Source organism: Dermacentor variabilis, chromosome 1 (assembly GCF_050947875.1).
Source record: "Dermacentor variabilis isolate Ectoservices chromosome 1, ASM5094787v1, whole genome shotgun sequence".
Lineage (NCBI taxonomy): Eukaryota > Metazoa > Arthropoda > Arachnida > Ixodida > Ixodidae > Dermacentor > Dermacentor variabilis.
Window position 1 is genome coordinate 148,350,763 of NC_134568.1, and position 18,988 is coordinate 148,369,750.

The 18,988-nt window shown below is 45.4% G+C and overlaps 1 protein-coding gene across 1 annotated transcript; it reads right to left on the bottom strand.

The window, feature by feature from the left end:
• Nucleotides 1-327: 327 nt before the first annotated feature.
• On the bottom strand, nucleotides 328-10,920 carry LOC142572201 (uncharacterized). The gene is made up of 2 exons (XM_075681147.1): nucleotides 10,643-10,920; nucleotides 328-1,636 (listed from the first exon to the last, which is right to left on the bottom strand). Exons 1-2 carry the CDS (start codon nucleotides 10,766-10,768, stop codon nucleotides 689-691), a joined length of 1,074 nt encoding a protein of 357 aa, XP_075537262.1. The 5' UTR covers nucleotides 10,769-10,920; the 3' UTR covers nucleotides 328-688.
• Nucleotides 10,921-18,988: the final 8,068 nt, after the last annotated feature.

Genomic DNA, 18,988 nt, shown 5'->3' on the forward strand with positions numbered 1-18,988 from the left:
GCTTGGAAATATGCAGACCTGCCCGCATTTTCCCACTCGCCCCGAATCGGCCGCGTCAGGGGGAAATCCACAGGCGCTCACTCTTGATGCGTTACAATGTCTCCGAGCGACAGGCGAAAAAAATAATGGGGAGAAAGTCAAAAGCACATTCAGTTTATTCTGCCGTCGCTGTTAGCACCGTATATCATAAACCTGGTCAAATTTGTTTTTCGATTGAACGAACTGAGTTCAGCAACAACGAAAGTGAAAACCCGTTCGCGTCACTCACTTGTTCTAACGTAAAATACTCGTTGAAATAGCATGGCAAAGCATTGTGCCACCCCCCCCCCCCCCGCCCATCTTGAAGCCCAAATTTTCCTTTTGGAGAATATATAAATTCAGAATTCCTGCACATTAGTGTAGCGCGTATGAGCTAAAAAGAGCAATAATTTATTGGCATTTAGATAACTGTTACTGCGTAAAATAAACCCAGACAGCTCAAATTCTGTGCCAAGTCTACAACACGCGTGTCTGTTGACCGCAATTACACTATATTTGAAGTAAGCATGCGTTAACAATAACAAAAAAGACAACAGTCATCCACGCTTTTTTGGCGCAGTTAGCACGTCAATGGAATATGTGCATGCAGTTTGTATATTCCAGCATTTGTCAAGTAAGTGCATGCGTCACGTGGTACCGGCACGACCGTTTACACGTGCTCGCGAAAGTGCTCGCACCCCTCGTGACGCAGAAACGCGTGCACATTGTCACTCCTGAAGCATGCTATCTCAATGCTGACGAAGCGACAGACATCCATTTTCTCAAGCTTCTTGACAGCCCAGCGCCCTATATTCACTCGGATTGTGCGCAGCCGCGGACAAACACCGCAGACCGCCAGCACACCCAAGTTCGTGACGTGAGTTCCCACGAGACACAAAGTAATCAGCTCCTCGAAACATCCTCGCTCCAGTGCGAGAAATGAGGAGTCGTTCACGTCAGTCCAACCAATGAAAAGTTCTCTGAGCTTCGGTAGGCATCGCCCAATGAGCGCGACGTCGATTGTACTCTGCAGAGACGTGCCTTCCAAGTCCAGCACTTGCAGCGAAGGACATCCAAGCAGGACATCGCTTAGAAGAGCTTCGGAAAAGAGGAACGGGCAGCCTTCCAAGCACAGTCTCTCGAGCAAAGGGAACAATGGCCAAGCCACTCGCCTCTTGCTGCTAGACTTCTCCTCGTTGAGGAAGAAGCACCGACCTAGATCAAGCGCAGTCAGCTCGCCGTTTTCGGTGGGTCCCGCCGCGAAGAACGTCTTCATATCGAGAACGCAGCTGCGCAAAGAGAGGGAGATCATGTGCTTGGGGAAGTCGCGGAGCTTGACGCGTCGCTTCCGATGTGCGGCACCAAAGCTAAAGCCGTCCAGGGAAATCTCACGGAGGCGCGGGCAGATGCGACCGAGCTTTCGGACGTCCGCGGATACCACCACCTTCCACTCGGAACCGCTGGCAGAGTTTGAAACCGAAATTTTGCTCAGGCAAGAAAGACCGACTCCGACGTGATGGCGCTTTACAAACTTTGGTATCCGCCGCGGCACGATCGCTCCAGTCCCAGAGACACATTTTTCGCCCGATGAGGTATGCCAGGCGAAGCTGTAGTATCCCTGCGAAACAAAAGGGGAAACACGCCATGTTCACCACAGTCAGCCCGCAGTGGTTGCGTAAGCCACATTGCACGTCACCTTTTTAACTGCACTGCACTCGGTTGGTGGGAAAATATCATTAAGAACGATATATTACCAATGCAGACAATGTATGTGTACTTGAGCGGTACTCTCGTTTTTATCAGCGAATATTTCCGTACCTGCTTTTATCTCCGAGGGAAATTAGCTGAAGGATGAATGCAACGTGCCTAAAGGCACGCAAGATATTAAAGCTTTCCTACGAATGAAACTTCGGGCGGAGGTTCAAAGCGACCCCCCGCGGTAGCTCTGAATGCGGTTGCCGCATTCCGGGGGGCGCGGAAAGCAAAAACGCTCGTACACCGCGGACTAGGTGCACGTTACAGAAATTTAAGGAGTCGAAATTAAAGCGGGGTCCCCCCTTACGACGTCCCTCAATTAGATCGCGAACTATGTCTTCTTATCGACCGATGATTATAGCAAGTATGCATTGTACTCGTATACAGCTGACTTACAGATTTGCAAAAATGTTCTTTCCGTATGTGCGCAACATGCGAAAGATCTAGATTATCATGCATCGATAAAGTTATCTTCTCAGACAGAATGTTATCTTCTTTTACTGCTTTTTCACCACCCGTCCAAGTTGAGTGATACTGGTATATGCCTTTCCTTTCAGTATCCATGTTTGTTTGCTCTAGAAACTTGTTTGTATAAGACTCAGGCTTTGTGATCTGCGTGTACATTTTTTTTAAATATTCTGAACATGTTTGTTATTTGTTATTTTTCCGTGTTATAAATGTCACTTCTTTTGGCTACCGTGTTCCTTGCTGACAGTTCTCAATTTCTTTTTCTACGCTTTGTCACATTCGTACGTTTTGCTACTCCTTAGTAGGGGTGTTCACTATTCAAAGTTGTCAATATTCGTTTTGGTTCGCATATCATGAGAGAACAAGTTTTTGCAGTCTGCAAGGAGGAATTTCGGTGCCAGTGGAGGCTTCCGAATGATTCTGTCGCAGGAGGATTGTGCTTGTTGCGCAGACACGACAGTTCCTAAGTGATCATATGGAGAAGATCATTCCTGCGCAATAGTTTGCATCCGCTCAGTGAGCATGCCCCGCCTTAGGTAGCCTTTTGTTAATTTATTATTTGGCAAATCTCACCATGTTCACATTCTTCTAAAACGATGTGCCATGCCGAGCTCATTGAACGAGCCCGACATTCTATACTATGTGCATCTGATGACATGCTGCTCCTTTTCTTTATTGCTGTCAAAGTAATTGGTGCGCCACATAAGATTATTTTTATGAAACACGGTTACAGGGCTAAGGAATACGAAACACAAACACGAAAAGCACAGTATTGGCACGTGCATTTAGCGTTTGCCTTTCGTCTTCCTTTTTACTGCAACCATGTTTCACATTGCCACTAACCAACTTGCCCAGCTTTCAACAATAGTGATAGACACGATCACACTTCCGTCGTTTCTCATTACAAGATTATTATTATTAGTGATGCAAGTATATGAACACCACAAAGAAGTAGATTAACAATCGTCTCCTGAAGAAGACCATGCCCCCACCCGTCTAAAGAGGATAAAGAAAAAGGGACACACACGCGCACGCACACACGCACTACAGAAGAGTCTAGTCCTGTAGTTGAGAATCTAGGTAGGTAATCCGATAGGTAACTTGAACAGAAGCAACCTTGATCGCCGCGTTAAAGTTTGGCCAGAGACTGGTGCAGCCTATATTGCCTTGGTGACGCGTTCATTCTGGTGTGATCTCTGTATGGAGCAGCGTATAAACAGCCGGGTGCCGTCGAATTTGCTATGGTATCGTCAGTGAAAAGTCAAGGTGGTCTGCTCAAGTCGGAAGAGGATTAGCTGCCTCGTTTCCCGAGGTACGTACCAATGTGTGGTGGCATCCGCTGAAACATCCGTGTTCTTCTATGACATGAGGTTTTATGGGCCACCTTAAATACTTCACGCAATAGAGATGAGTGAGCGTTGGCACTAGACAACAGGCTGTGTGGGGACGCTCGACTCTCACGCGTCCCCTGATGTTTTCCCCGCATGGCTCTGGTGTCTCCTGTAATCCGGCTTCTCCGCGCAGCAAAGCATCGGGGCGGGTTGTGTGGTTGCAGATTATCATGAGAGATGGCGCGACTGTTGCGCTGCTAACGCCATCTAATGGTGGGGTTGCTCGGGCGCAAAAAGGTAATAGGCTGTTCCTCTTGGACTTGGGGTCGACGAGCGGCGCGGATCTTTCGCGCATGCGCCTATCCACGCTTCGCGGGACCGTCGCTAGAAAGGCTTAAGAGCACGACACCGGAATGAACGTATACGATCGTTCGAACCCGCCACCATTCGCGCGAACGATTAGGCGTAGGTGTCCAGCATGGTGGCGAACATATTCGCTGGCTATCCGGTCGCGGTGAGTCGGACTTCCTCTATTTGTCGTGCGTCCATCCAGCATGTTCTCCGGATAACAATTCGGCTAGCAGGCATTAGGGTATGAAAGGTGCGATAAATTCCCTTTTGATGTTTTCACTACTGCGTTGTCGTTATTTTGTTCCAAAGGCACATGTGAGACCCCACAGTTGAGAGCACTGGCGGATCCAGAGGGGGGGGGGGGCATTAGTAGTTAAGATGGAAGTTTTTCTAACTGTAACAGTCGATGCACGATACTAAGGTCAATTAGTACGATTATAATGATTGTACAGCCGCGTTCACTGTTTTATGAACACGCTAAATTACTTAATGTCACTGTGCATAAAATTAAACAGCGTGTATAACAGTAGAAGCTTCTGACGCCTATGAACGAAAACAAAACCATTATATATATATATATATGAAACATCTTCATACTGTAGTTTTGGGTCTGTTCCGTTACCTTTTCCCGTTCCTCTCCTCGAACTGAAGATTTTGATTGATTCTGCGAGCTAGTGTCCCGCAACGTCTACTTAACATGAACTGCCGGGATAATTATATACAGGGTCATCGTTGAACAATCAAGAACGAAGTACAAGAGGAATCTAGCTGACAGACAATACATCACGACAACAGCCATTAGTAGGTCATGTTGGCTGTCCTGCTGCAATAAAATGTAGCTTGGTCAGAACGAGCGTTGTCTCGTTCTCTTTTGTTGTTAATTTACACAAGGCATTCTTCCGCCCGGCCGCCATGACAGGTGGTCTGTTGCTCTACGAGCATCAGCTCGAACTGTGCCATACCTACCAGCTTTGCCTTTTTCTGGGTACCTGCTCTAGGAAAGTACGCTATATTCCATTGCTCCTTTAATAAAGATGTCCGCCAAGAAAACTGTATAGCAACACAAGTACCAGAACAATAACTAGCCCTGGCCAAATCACCACGTGTATGCAATCATATATGGAGGCCGAGTGAATCGGTTCCTGTAGATATACTTACCCCCGCATTCTGAAATGCATCTTAATGCGAAGTCCACGCTTGGCTATGTAAATGACACCTGGCGTGAATGTTCCAAGAATGCTTCTTGCGTTTCTGTCGGTGCATTCACGACAGGCATCATTTAGATCAAGTAAAGCGTGGGCTTGAAGTTAAGATGCATTTCTGAATATGGGACTTCATCCCTTGATATCCGCTCTGGTTTACTTTCTGCGTTTTCTGTTTCGAATAAGAATGTACTATCAGTCAATGTAGTAGCAACAACTTGATTCGGGCGAGTTGGATCATCTTGAAAGTATATTGAAGCAGCGCGATGGAATGATGACAAGAAAAACAAAACAATCTCAAAAACAAAAAGAAACTTCAGCAGGACTAATACTGAGAGCACAGCGCTAGCCCTGTTATGTTTTTCTTGTATTTCTTGCATCTTGTCCTATCGCGCGGCTGCACAAAGTCAACGTAGATTTTAAAGTAGTGGCAGCCTTTCATGTACTTAACCATGTTTAGGGCTTTTGTAATCTATGGGAAAGAACAGATTATGATAAATCTTGTGAGAAAAGAAACAAGCTTAGATTGCAGGCTAAAAAAATAAGATAAACGGGAGAAAAGTGGGAGCAGATTATGCCGTGAAGAGCTGAACCTTTTCCCACGAAAAAAATAGCCGTCTTTCACTTTGAAGATCCGAGTGTGTGTGTGAGAGATTATGTATATATATATATATATATATATTGCCGCGTCTCTTCTATGTCGACGACAATGACAACGATGGGAGCTTTAGTAGGCTTCGTCTCGTGCATCGGCCTAGCGGAGATTAGAAGACGAAGAAGGCCTCTCTAGGCTCGACTACTAAAACAGGAGTGTCATACTATCAGGCCCCGCAGTTACCAACTCTGTGGATTAAGGACATCTCCTATACCCTTGGCACAGATTTTTTGCCGAATACGGAAAATTGAAGTGTCCATCACGAGGCTGCGCTGCCGTATACCTGCGTTACCTCCACACTACCTCCACAGGTCTGGTCTGGTCCCCTCACCATTGTGCTCATTCTGTGGCGAAGCGGAGACAATAGACCATTTCTTGTTGTCTTACAGACGTTTTTCTATTGTAAGAAAACGAATACTCGAAATCCCGCTTCGCTCTATTGGTCAACTTTATCAGTGCCTGTGATCCTATCTTTTGGAGCCTCCATTATTTGGTTCAGCCACAGAAATGTTTGCTTGGCAATCCAAAATTACCTGATTGAAGCCAATCGATTTTCATGTTAGACTGATCATTCTCCCTCCCAACCATAGCTTTCTTTTATTTCTTATCTATTATTAATTATTATTATTATTATTTATACCCAATTTTCATTTGATTATTTCTTTTTTTTTCTCCAAACAGAAGACGTTTACTTTTAGACTCCAACGCTCAAATTGTTAACTCCCTTATTATTATTATTTTTATGCACCTAATTGAACCGCCCGATTCTTGGCCAATCCCCCACTGTGGGTATGATCCACGGCCCCTCAGGACAACAACAACAACAACAAGCTGTTTTTGTTATACATGTCCTCGTCTCCTTGCTTCATTGCACCGCGACAATATGCATATATAAATACCTATATACACACATACATATGTACATGTACACATACATATACTTATATGATACCCGACGCGTTTCGCCCCCATCGAAATGCGGCCGCTGAGGCCGGGATTCGATCCCGCGACCTCGTGCTTAGCAGCCCAATATCGTAGCCACAAGTTTCCACGGCGCGTTTGCATATATGATACTCGACGCGTTACTATGTGAGCTCGGTCACTGCTGCCACGAATGTTGCAACGAAAATTGGCCACTGTGTCAGCTTTCTACATTTGCGGACAAACGCGTCATTGTAACTTGTGGCTATGCTGTTGGGCTAATAAGCACGAGGTCGCGGGATCGAATCCCGGCCCCAGCGGCCGCATTTCGATGGCGGCGAAATGCGAAGACACCCGCATATTTGCATTTAGTGCACGTTAAAGAACCCAGGTGGTCGAAATTTTCGGAGTCCCCCACTACGGCGTGCCTGATCACCGCATCGTGGTTTTGGCACGTAAGTTAATTTACATTTGCGAGCAAACGTTTCGATTTTTTTTTTTCGTTGTATCTGGAAGTTCCTGGTGGTGAAACTGGGCAAAGTGGACGAAACGCTGCCCCACAACCTGACACGATAAGAAAGAAAGCCAGAGAATGAATGTTTGCCTTAGTTTACGCTAGACAGAAAATTATTGTGAGTTATGAGTTCGCTGATGCGAAGAGAGGTGTGCGTGGCGTGCACTAAATGTAATAAAATAACACTACACAGGCACCTGAAATAGACGGAAACTTTACAAGAATTTTGCAGGCGTGAAAAAAAAAGAAAACATAGCATAGCCAAACAAAGAATTGCAGTTGATAGTTCGTACAATTGAATGCATACCTAATGAACGCTGCATGGATTTGCCAGTCTTTCACTGTCACACACTTTTTGCACTACGTGGAATCGCAGCCGTATTCTTTCCTGCAGGGTTGCTCGAACATCCATGAGACAAGAGAGCGTGGCAGACTTCTTTAGATGCCAGTTTTTGCTGGATCACGGTGACTGACATCTTTACTAGGACTACCCTTTCTATATTTCTTACGCCATCTTTTACGATCTTTTGCATCCTTAAAAGATCGCATCCTGAGTCTCGCAACAGGCCACAGCTACGTCGAGTTTGTTACTCAAGGCAACGAACTTCGAAGGTACTGAATATGCCTTAGAATAAAAGAAGGTGAAATCTGAATTGGCATAACCTTTTATACATTCAGAAAGTGAAACCAATGGCAGTTTCAAGCAATTTAGCTGAATTCGTGTCATTATAATGAATACCTTTTTTTTTTTCGCTTCTTATGCCGGAGGGGGAAAACAATTCGGTAAGGCATTTCTTTTTTTCGAGCCCTCGCACATCCAATCTGCAAATCCATAGCATCATTCAAGGCAATTCATTTCAGTATATACAAGCACACAAAAACCAGGACGGATAGGAAGAACGACACACACCAACAGCGCTGTGTGTCGTTCTTCCTACTCGTCCTGGTTTATGGGCACACGCATATCGCAAATGAACAATTACCAACTCGCCCAAAACAAGTCTATGCAAGGTTCTCTCCCTCACTCTCGTCGTGTTCGCGTAGGGCCCCGCCCTCAACTCATCCCATTTTTGCATCCCTCATATTGAATTTGCCTTAAACTAATCCTCATCATAACCTCACAGCAAAACAGCGCCACTGACGGGGAGGACGTCCTCATGAATGCTCGCCCTCGTGACAATATGCTCTTAAAAATGAAGTAGAGCGGCAAGTTCGGCTAGTTGGTGGAAGCTGACCTTGTCGTACCGGGGTTACTGCGCTATAAACACACGGACATTAGAAGTAAAAGTGGACAGGACGCGCACCCCCCAGCCTGCGCGCGTCCAATCCTCTTTTATTTCTGTTGTCCGTGTTTGTGGCGCAGTACCCTATTACTACAAGATGAACTTGAAAATTAAACAGGGTAGCAACTGTTTAATCAGCTATGATAAACTGTATATTAAGCATTTAGAAGCGCGTGAGACCCATAATCGATTCGTTGTGCTCATTAGGCACAACTATACCCGGTCGAGCATTCGGTCTGTTGTTCAGTGCGATGGCAATCGTAAGCAGTCGTGGTTATGTCATGCCGCCTTTTTGATTATGCACAGTCAAGATGGTTGCATTGACTTCTTCAATAAGTAATTGTAGACAACGAGTGGCAAATACAGCATCGCATTTGTTTGAAACCGGTATTACTGCTCATTGTTTCAACTAGTGTATTTGAGATGATGAAGGCTATAGCAATAGCCAGCGTCTATTCTCCCGGCAGCCGGGAGAGTTTCTGAAACGAATTTGTTCGGGCACTCACCTCTTACTGACGCTCGGAAGTCACCAGATAAACTGCCGGGAAAAAGTGCCTGCAGGTGTGCACGAGAGCCTGCAGCTGTGCCTTAACCTAACCTTCCGAGAGCCGATATGAGGCGAGTGGCGGGAGAAATTAGTTCCAGAAATTTTTGCGGCTAGGGGGAGCATAGACACTGCCATGGTAAAAAACACGTGGCATTTCGCCGACGGTTGTTGCTGTAATGACGTATTGCGATAACGTACGAAACGGTTCTTGATTCCGGCCGTATGTAGCAGCGCAAATCATTACATATGCCTTTACGTGCAAGGCTTTCATTGGTTCAACGCGCCTTTCAGCAGCCGCCAAGGGCGTGAAAGGAGGACTTAAAAAGCGCCGTTGGGGCTCTACTAAAATCGATGCCAGCGAAGAAGGCACTTAGTACAGGCTAGTTGCTTCGGAAATTGTTTTTTTTTTTTACCTAACTGGCTTGTTGACCTGGTTTTTATTAACCTTACATTTAGTAGCAGCACGTCACTAAGAACCTAACGTGTGTGCGTGTCGGTTTCTTTTTTTTTACTCAGGAGTGAACCGATTGCTCATTGTTTTATGCGATTTATCTATGCAGAAAGCAAATGCAAACGTCACTGAACGTTATCGGTGATTTATCGCTGCAGGCGGACTTCACTGAGGTTTCGTATCGCTCGTTTATCGACGCAAGCTGGGCCAAAACCGTGCTCGATTAATACTCTGAAAGTGACCAAGCAGTCACGAGCGCAACAATGTGTGCAGGCAAGCTCGAATTCGCCGACGAAAGCGCTAGGCACACTGTTGCCGGACGCAGTTGTCCGCAACATGTCTTATCGAATGCTTCATCTCTGTTACGCACGAGAGCTCGATCGCGCAAATGATCATCCGCTCCTTGGAAATCAGACGCGCTGATCAGTGCACTTAGTCTTGAATCTTTGCTCATATTTTCCCTAACATGCCGAACATACTTGAAAAAGAAAAAGCGCGCGCGCGCACACACACGCACGCACGCGCACGCACACACACACAAGAAACGGCTGTAGCAAATATTGCTACATTCGGAGACAATTCCTAGAACTACTTTGAAAGATTTCAACCTCGTACCTTAAACTTTGTTGCTAAAATTTGAAGATTATTGATGTGTTAGTTACCTTGAGAATCAGCAGAAAAAAATTGGAACAAACTTTTTTAAAGAAATGGATTGCAAGAAACGTACGTACAAGTTAAGGTCCGTTAAATGTTTGCGAAATAATTTCACAGCAGTACGTTATGCGTAAACAAAGCGCGCGCAAAGCCTTCCTAGCACGATTAACAAGGGCTCAAAGCCGCAAATATGCAGCACATTTAAGTACAAAGGTCGAACTGGCTCTCCCGAGCGAACTGGCCGTGAATAAAGAGCACTTGCTGCTCCTGTTTTGCCACCAAGGCAGACCAGGTTAGCGACGGAAGTCACCGCCATCGCAGCTGAGTACTGCAGTGTTTCGCCTCCTCTCATAGCAGTCGGCAATTCGGTTTTCACGTTACAAACTCACGTTAATGCAAATTTTATTGCCGACGATGATCAGCAGTCATTCAGATGAGGCAACCACTCCTGTGTCTTACCAGCAAATAAATAAATAAGAACAGCCGACTTACCTTTGCTGCTTTCCTGTCAAAGACGGCCAACCGTGCCGGCGATGGGCTTTCGATACATTCTTGTTCAGTCTTCTTACGTCCTGTCAAGAAGGCTTTAAGGAACTGCGCTAACTGAATGTTGATCATTGCTGAGTCCTTCTAGGCCGCCGAATCCTTCAATTATGCAGCTCCGGGACCGTTATTACCGATCCCGGCCCCTGAGCTTCGACTCGACCACACGCTGGCTCAAAACCAATACGTTTCTACGCTTTCTACACCCTTCCTGGTAAGCTGAGGTCAACTGCGCTCTTCACTGCGCAGAAAAAAAAGGGAGAGAGGGGGCATACAAGAAAGAAAAGGCTTTTGCACGCGTCCAGTCTACTCGTGGCGAAAGAAAGCAGTGCTGTTTCTATTTATCAGTAAAGTTTGTTTTAGGCCAGTTGACAGTGGCACTCGCTTTCAAAGTTGATAGTGTTCTTGATGTTCACGACGCACTATGAACAAACGCATATGCGCAGATGGTACATGCGCCATATCTCAGTTTGGTGCCACGTGCCCTGACCGTCACTTGTGGTTAAGAACAGTGGGACTCTTTCTCGAAAGCTCGGACACTCCCCGTGTGGGCCAACCCGTCTCTCGTGGTGCACAGGCGACCCTGTCCGAGGACTGCTGGTCAGTCTTGCGTTACACATGTGCCATACTATGTCAGTGTCACAAGGGCAGTCTCAGTGGTTATTCAGCTTTATAGCTTTTTGAACTTTTCGTGGCATTGCGAATTGCATAATGCCGCAGCCGAATCACGTGAATTAATTGTCACTGCTGTAAATTATATTTAACGGCACAAAAACATGCACCACGCCGAGAACACGACACACAGAAGCGCCTTGTGTGTGTCGTGTTCTCTGCATGGTACCTGTTTTCGCGCCGTTAGACACAATGCACCGTAAACCGCACGAAGTTGCCCAGCAACAAGTAATTTTAATTGCGCTTAACTCGATCTCAGGTTGAGTGAGCCGACCACAGGGCTTTCTTTCCACCTTTCCAGACGAGATCGATCAATTCAATCGAGACATAATCATGAGGATGATGATAATGATGATGATAAGTTTTATTGGCATCCGCGTTGAAACGGGGTGGTGAAAAATGGTCCCCTAGCCTGCTTGAGCTAATCGGGTATTACATGCATGCGTTGTCGTCTAGCGTATTTCCTATCTCTCCTTGATCTCTATCCTCATTAAAACTTATGTCTCTATACAGGGTGTCTCAGCTAACGTTAGCCAAGCTCTTAAAATAAAATATAGAATATACGAGGATGCAACCAATGGTATTCTGTCACCAGTGACCTGCCTCACCCGGAGGATTTTTTCATAATTGAACTATAGGTAACTGCATGGGATTAATTAACGAACATTTCAATTACAGAATTGAGAAGGCGAATTTTGATAGAAAAGTAATAATTGTGTTTTAAAACACCGATTCAGTTGTTTTCAGTGTACTTTGTCTCGCGTAATTTTTTTTTCCGCGTTATAAAGATCACGCGTGAAATATGAAGCGGTCCTACTCGGAAGAATTAACTCTGTCCTCAATGCATTTGTCCCACTCCTCAATGCCGCTGCGCGCTGCATGGACTTCGCGCTTAACGCGGAGAAGGAAGCTCGCAGTTCGCGGTGACCAACGCTAATACCGATGCCTCATCGCCACTTTCACGTGGCCGCCGAGCTAGGCATTGAACAGAGTTCATTCTTCCGAGTAACGCCTGGGACTGCTGATGTTGCGGCGCGGGCGCTCATTCATGCGACTATTTTCATATTTCGAAATGTTTTTTACATAATGCGGGATAAATAATTACGCGAGACATAGCACACTCAAAACAACTGAATCGGCTGTTTTAAAACACAATTATTACTTTTCTAAAAAAATTCGACGCCCTCAATTCTGTTATTAACAAGTTCGTTAATCAATCTCATCTCATTATCAATATTTAGGTTACGAAAAAAAATCCTTCTGCTGCCGTACGTCACTGCTGACAGAATACCGTTGGTTGCGGCCTCGTATATTCTATATTTTATTTTTCAAGAGCTTGGCTAACGTTAGATGAGACACCCTATATTGTGCAGTTATCTTTGGGTGCAACGATTCCGGCTCTATCAATATCTTGCCTTTTTTTTCGTCGATACTCTAAACTTCTCTTCCTTATCTTGACTTTGACCAGTTACTGCTTCCATCTGATTTGAACCTCAGTGCTTCTGGACGGTAGACGTTCCGTGTATCACGAGTATGATACGTCCTCATGCGCATACCAAGTGCTATTTCTGTTTGTTTTGTTTCTGTTTTGTCTTTGTTTTCGTTGCTGTTCTTTTTTCGTCCAGTTGGCGCCGGTTAACCACACTGTTATATTCAGAACAGGCTCGCACAAAACGCAAGCGGCATGAAAACTGTCGCCATGCGTCAATACAGCTGTTTCATTAAAATCGGTTCGTGACAGTGGATTTATTGACCACAAGCACCTTGTTTTATAGCGAGAGAGAGCACAAATCGTTTCTACACTAAGAAACCGCTGCAAGTAACCATGCATTGAATTAGTGTCTGCTTTAGCAAGGACGTAGATGAACAAGACCAAAAGGGGGGGGAGAGGGGGGGGTCGTCGACTCGCTTTTATGAGCGCTGGCATTGACGATTCACTGAGTGCTCGCTCAAAATTCATTCACCACTAGCAAAAAAAAGAAAAGAAAGATACCGCTGCGTTACGGCAACTTCAGTGTAAAATTCCCAATTTACCACATTGCATCCTGGATTCGCGCACTCAAATTGCCGCCATTATGGCAAAAACCCAAGATGGCCGTCATCGAAAACAGACCTGCCATCTGGAGGATACGCCTTCTATTCCGAAGTAGTCCTCGCTATCGAGTGAGTCCTGAAAGGCCCCAAAATAGCGACAAACACGTCAAGAAGAGCACGATATACCCTAACAACTTCCCAGCCTTTCGCGCCATTCTCTCTTCCCAAGCTGAGAAACACGGGGCATGCGCTCAAGAACGAGTGTTGTATGATCACAGACCAAAAGGACGTAAGAGGTCGGGTTTAATGGTTTCCATCCGGTCAGGTCAACGCAAACGACAACGGGACCGTCCACGACCTGGCTTCTTCCCGGCGCTCGTGGCGATCCCCGTACTGCGTCACAGCCCAGCCTGAGGAAGCAAGAAGAAAATGGAAACAACCTTCGAGTACAGACCCCTCTGCCCCCTTGATTATCATCATCACCACCACCATCATCATCGTCATCAGCCTATTTTAATGTCCATTGCCAGGATGCAGGCCTCTTCCTGAGATCTCCAATTACCCCTGTTTTGCGCTAGCTGATTCCAACTTGCGCATGCGAATTTCTTAATTTCATCACCTCACCTAGTTTTCTGCCATCCTCGAATGCGCTTCCCTTCCCTTGGCACCCATTCTGTAATTCTAATGGTCCGCCTACGCATTAGATGGCCTGCCCAGCTCAATTTTTCCTCTTAATGTCACCTAGAATATCGGCTATCCCTGTTTGCTCTCTGACACACAGCTTTCTCTTCATGTCTCTTAACGTTACGTTTAACATTCCTCATTTCATTGCTCTTTGCGCCGTCCTTAACTTGTTCTCGAGCTTCTTTGTTAAAGGGACACTAAAGTGAAAAATGATTTCTTCTGCATCAATAAATTACCGTTCTACAACACCAAAAACACCACTCTTACAACGATAAGACGTTTGGTAAGCCAGAGAAAGCGCAAGAACGAAATACGAGTGGCGACGCCTACTTAAGTACCCGTACCTGGGGACTGTGACGTCTTGAATTTTGATGGCATGTTCTAGGGCCTACTAATTATATATAGCGGTACAGATTGACTACATTGTGTCCTAAAGGAACCAGATATTAAACATGGCAAGTTTCTGGAACCTTTATTCATCCAACGCGGCCCAAATGCGAAAACATACTTTGGAATCCCTGACGTTACGCTGACGTACCGGCGCTGGGGTTTCGACGCGAAATTCAAATACTGATACTTGGACCTTCATTTTCTCATCTAACAATCAAATTATTTCTTTGAAATGACTGCCTGCAGGTTTCTCAAACAATGCTTCATTAGTTTAAACTGATTTATTGTTTTGCTTTAGTGTCCCTTTAACTTCCAAGATTCTACCCCATATGTTAGCACCGGCAGAATGCAATGGCTGTACAGTTTTCAACGACAGTGGTAAGCTCCCATTCAGGATTTGGTAATGCCTACCGTATGCACTCCAACCCATTTCTATTCTGTAAATTTTGTTTCCGTGATCAGAGTCTCGTGTGAGTAATTGACCTAGATAAACATACTCCTGCGCATATTCTACAGGATGACTAGTGATCATGAATTCTTGTTCCCTTTCTAGGCTAATCAAAATTGCCTTTGTCTTCTGAATATTAATCTTCAACCCCATTCTCACACTTTCTTGGATAAGATCCTCAATCATTTGTTGTGATTCGTTCCCAATTTTTCTTAAACTGCAAGGCTTTCCTTTCGAAGAACCCGTATGGGTTTCCTTTGTAGCAATTGCTACGATTGGGTGGATGTCTCATTTTTCCTTAATTAATCGTTCCCAGTGTTGCTGAACAGGACAATATCATCTGCAAACCAAAGGTTGCTGAGATATTCGCTGTTGATCCTCACTCCTAAGCTTTCCCAGTCTAATAGCTTGAATACTTCTAAGCATGCAGTGAATAGCATTGGAGTAATTGTGTCTCCTTGCTTGACCCCTTTCTTTATAGGCAATTTTCTACTTTTCTTAGGGTGAACCAATGTAGTTGTGGAATCTTTGCAGATATTGATGAAGACGCCTCCTGTACTCCTTGATTACGTAATGCATCTATGAAAGCTGGTATCTCTACTGAATCAAATGCTTTTTCGTAATCTATTAAATCCATATATTGCATAGATTGCTTGTACTCCGCAGATTTCATGATTACCCGATAGATGACCTGAATGTGATTCATTGTAGAATATACCTTCCTGAAGCCAGCCGAAATGTGTTGCCCTGATTTTATAGGATATTATCTTGGTGAATATTTTATACGATACTGAAAGCAAGCTAATACGCCTATAATTCTTTAATTCTTTAAAGTCTCCCTTCTTATGGATTAGTATAACGTTGGCATTCTTCCAGCTGTTTGGTAGACTTGAAGTCGTGAGGCGTCGCATATAAAGGGCGCCAAGCTTTTCAAGCACATCTCCTCCATCTTCGACTAAATCGACTGTTATTCCATCTTCTCATGCCGCTTTGCCCCGGTTCATGTATTGCAAGGCCCTTCTAGAGCTTCATCCCCCCCCCCCCCTTAGTGTGTATTCTATTCATCACTACTTCGAATGAAGGTAATGTGGCTGCCCTGGGCCGTCAGTACAGGTTAGTATAGAATTCTTCTGCTGCTTTTACTATACTATCAAAATTGGTGATTACATTATCCTTCTTATCCTTTAGCGCATACATCTTGACTTGTATCACGCCGTTTTCTTCTCACTGATTTCATCCTGCGGCCATATTTTACTGCTTTCTTAAACTTTTCACGCTGTAATTTCGAATAGCCCTTACATACGTACTTTCTTCTTGTTGATCAGTTTTGACAGTTCAGCCAATTCTATCTGATCTATTGAGTTGAACACTTTCATGCTTTGTCGTTTCTTTATTAGGTCCTTTGTTACTTGGGAGAGCATACCTGTACTGGTTGCCTTGATGCCTTACCTCCCACTTTAATTGCTGCTTTTGAAACCAGCTTACTTACGCTTTCATTCATTATCTCGATCTCATCTTCATCTCTCTGTTCTGAAGCTGCATATTTGTTTGCAAGCACCAGCCTCAATTGGTCTGCTTATAGCCTTACTACGTCTAGGTTGGCCTGTTTCTTCTTGACTAATTTTACTTGATAATGTTATACGCTAAAGATACTTCGTGAAGCCCGATTCACAGTCACAAGCGCGTGAACTGGCATCTTAATCAATGAAGACGTGGTAGCAAAATGGTAGTACAGTTCACTGCGTAGAAGAAAGAACGGTTCGCCAACACCACAAAACACGCATTGCAGCAGTTGCTCCGCAGATAAAGCTCTTACCATAAGCATCTCATATGGCAGTGTGACGGACTGGAAGAGACCAGAAAGAAGCACCTTCCTCGGGCAGTGGCCACATACGAAGGTTGGATTTGCAAGAATGAGACAGCTCATCCTTGCACCGTGGAGGTTTGCATGCGAGGGCTCTACAGTGCGACAATGTGACATACTAAGGACACACTCCACGAGGGCCAAGTTGTCTTCAGTTTTAAAGAATCTATTATCTATATTTTGCGCATGCATATATCATACGCCATGCGGTAAGGGGTTAAAGCCCATAATTGTTTTATAGTCTGTCACTTTCTTAAAAATTAGTGGTCCTTGGAAGAAAACGTCACGAATATGAAAATTGAAGGCGTACTGGGTCGCAGCAGCTAGTACATTTCTACTAAATAGGAATTTGAAACCCTAAATACGCACACAAAAGAAAGGAAAACAGACGCAGCCGCGTATGTCTAAGATGTGGAGCAGTTAATTGCACGTCCAATTCCCTTTTCCACAATACCTACTCCGCGCAGCATTGATGATTCGCATCAGAAAGAGTGCTGTTTTGGCCGCATGCACGGGTTTTGCGAAAGCATCCATGCTGATAGTCACGGACACTGTCCTGCAGCGCAGCAACAGGCTGCAAGGAGGTGGGGGCAGCAGTTGCGGATGCCTTATTTTGACAGCCGTTCCGGCGATGGGAGCGAGCAGAGGTGTGACCCCATTCGGGGCCTCCCATATAAAGGCCCTGAACGGCTTCCGCCGCGCCAGTCTTTCAGCATGTCATCGCGCGGCGCGCTCCTCGTGGTCCTGGCCCTCATTGCGGCGACGAACGCAGGACCCTGCGGTGAGTGTGGCCGTCGAACAAAGCTCGCGGGGCACGCGAACTACACGCAGGATTCACACTCTGTGGTCAGTACGTTCTCTGAACGACTGGCAGTCTCGAAGAATTCACCGCGTTGCGTTCCATCACACGCTGCGCTGACCAGCAAAGTGTTATACGTGGACTAAAACTGCGCCGTTGGCGAGTTTTTAACGCTTACTCTACCATTTGCGGCGCCGTTTTTTGTCCAGTTTGTCTAAGGGTACCTTCAAATTAGAGCCACACAATGGCATATTGAGACCAATGGTTTCACGAGCTCGGACCAGTCAATATGAATAGAGCGTTTCAGCATATGGCGTTACCGTTTTACACTTACCGCCCCTGACTGGCACCCAGCTGGATGCGGGGCGTCAGCGGTTGAGTAAGAACGGTAGCATTAATGCTGAAACGCTCTAAAGTGCTGGCCAAAGGTTTGTCCCTTCACCCATACTTCTGCCGCCTGCCCGTTGGGCTGCTGCTGTGCGAACGAGAAAGAAAAAAAAATAGCACAGACTTGTTTAGTGCGTACGTTTCGCTTGGCAACTTCAATCCGCTGCCTTCTACTTTTTGTTACTTTTTGTTCCTCCTGCTAGCTTGTGTCAGCTACTTTCCTGCCTTAAAGAATTACAATAATGAAAGCCAACGTCGCTGCGCTCAACGCCTTGTCTTGGAGACGTCTCCCAGTCGCATCCACGAGAGAGCGTAGTCACATTTTATCCGCGATGTATGCGAGTCATCCACATAAGTTTGCCTACAGCATATGCGGGGCAATTGGCCTCGCCGATAGCCACCGTGAGGCGAAATTGTGCATATGAAATAGGACCAACCACAAGAATGTATAAAATTTACTGCGCTTAGGTCTGAAACCGAGCTAGTTGGTGCAACACACACACACACACACACACACACACACACACACACACACACACACACACACACACACACACTGTGTGTGTGTATGATCTTGCCACTCGCTTGTCCCGTCTTTTGCGCTGTTCCATTCAAAGACTAAATTTCTGCAGGAAGAAGGAAATTACCACTGGTATCGCGCTTTTAATTCGTGCAATGTAGTGATATGCTGTGCAGCGCATGATGTGTTGGAAAACTGCATTTTACAGGAAACGATGAAGACCCGGACCGTGCCAGATTTTGGTCTTGCTTCGCAAGGAAGCTGACCGCAACGGTAATGCATGTTGCTTTATAGTCCTCAGTCCTGCCGTCAGAAATTTTACCTCTCATCCGCTGCCTCTTAGCATGTTTTTAATAAGGTGCCTGACGTCATCATGGTCCACTGCATACCTAACAACCACTGAAGTCATTATAGAAACACTGAAAAATTAGTGTTTTGTTAATTTAAAGGGGAGAATTAATTTGCGTTAAATAGATAAGAAATAAAGAGAACTGGAC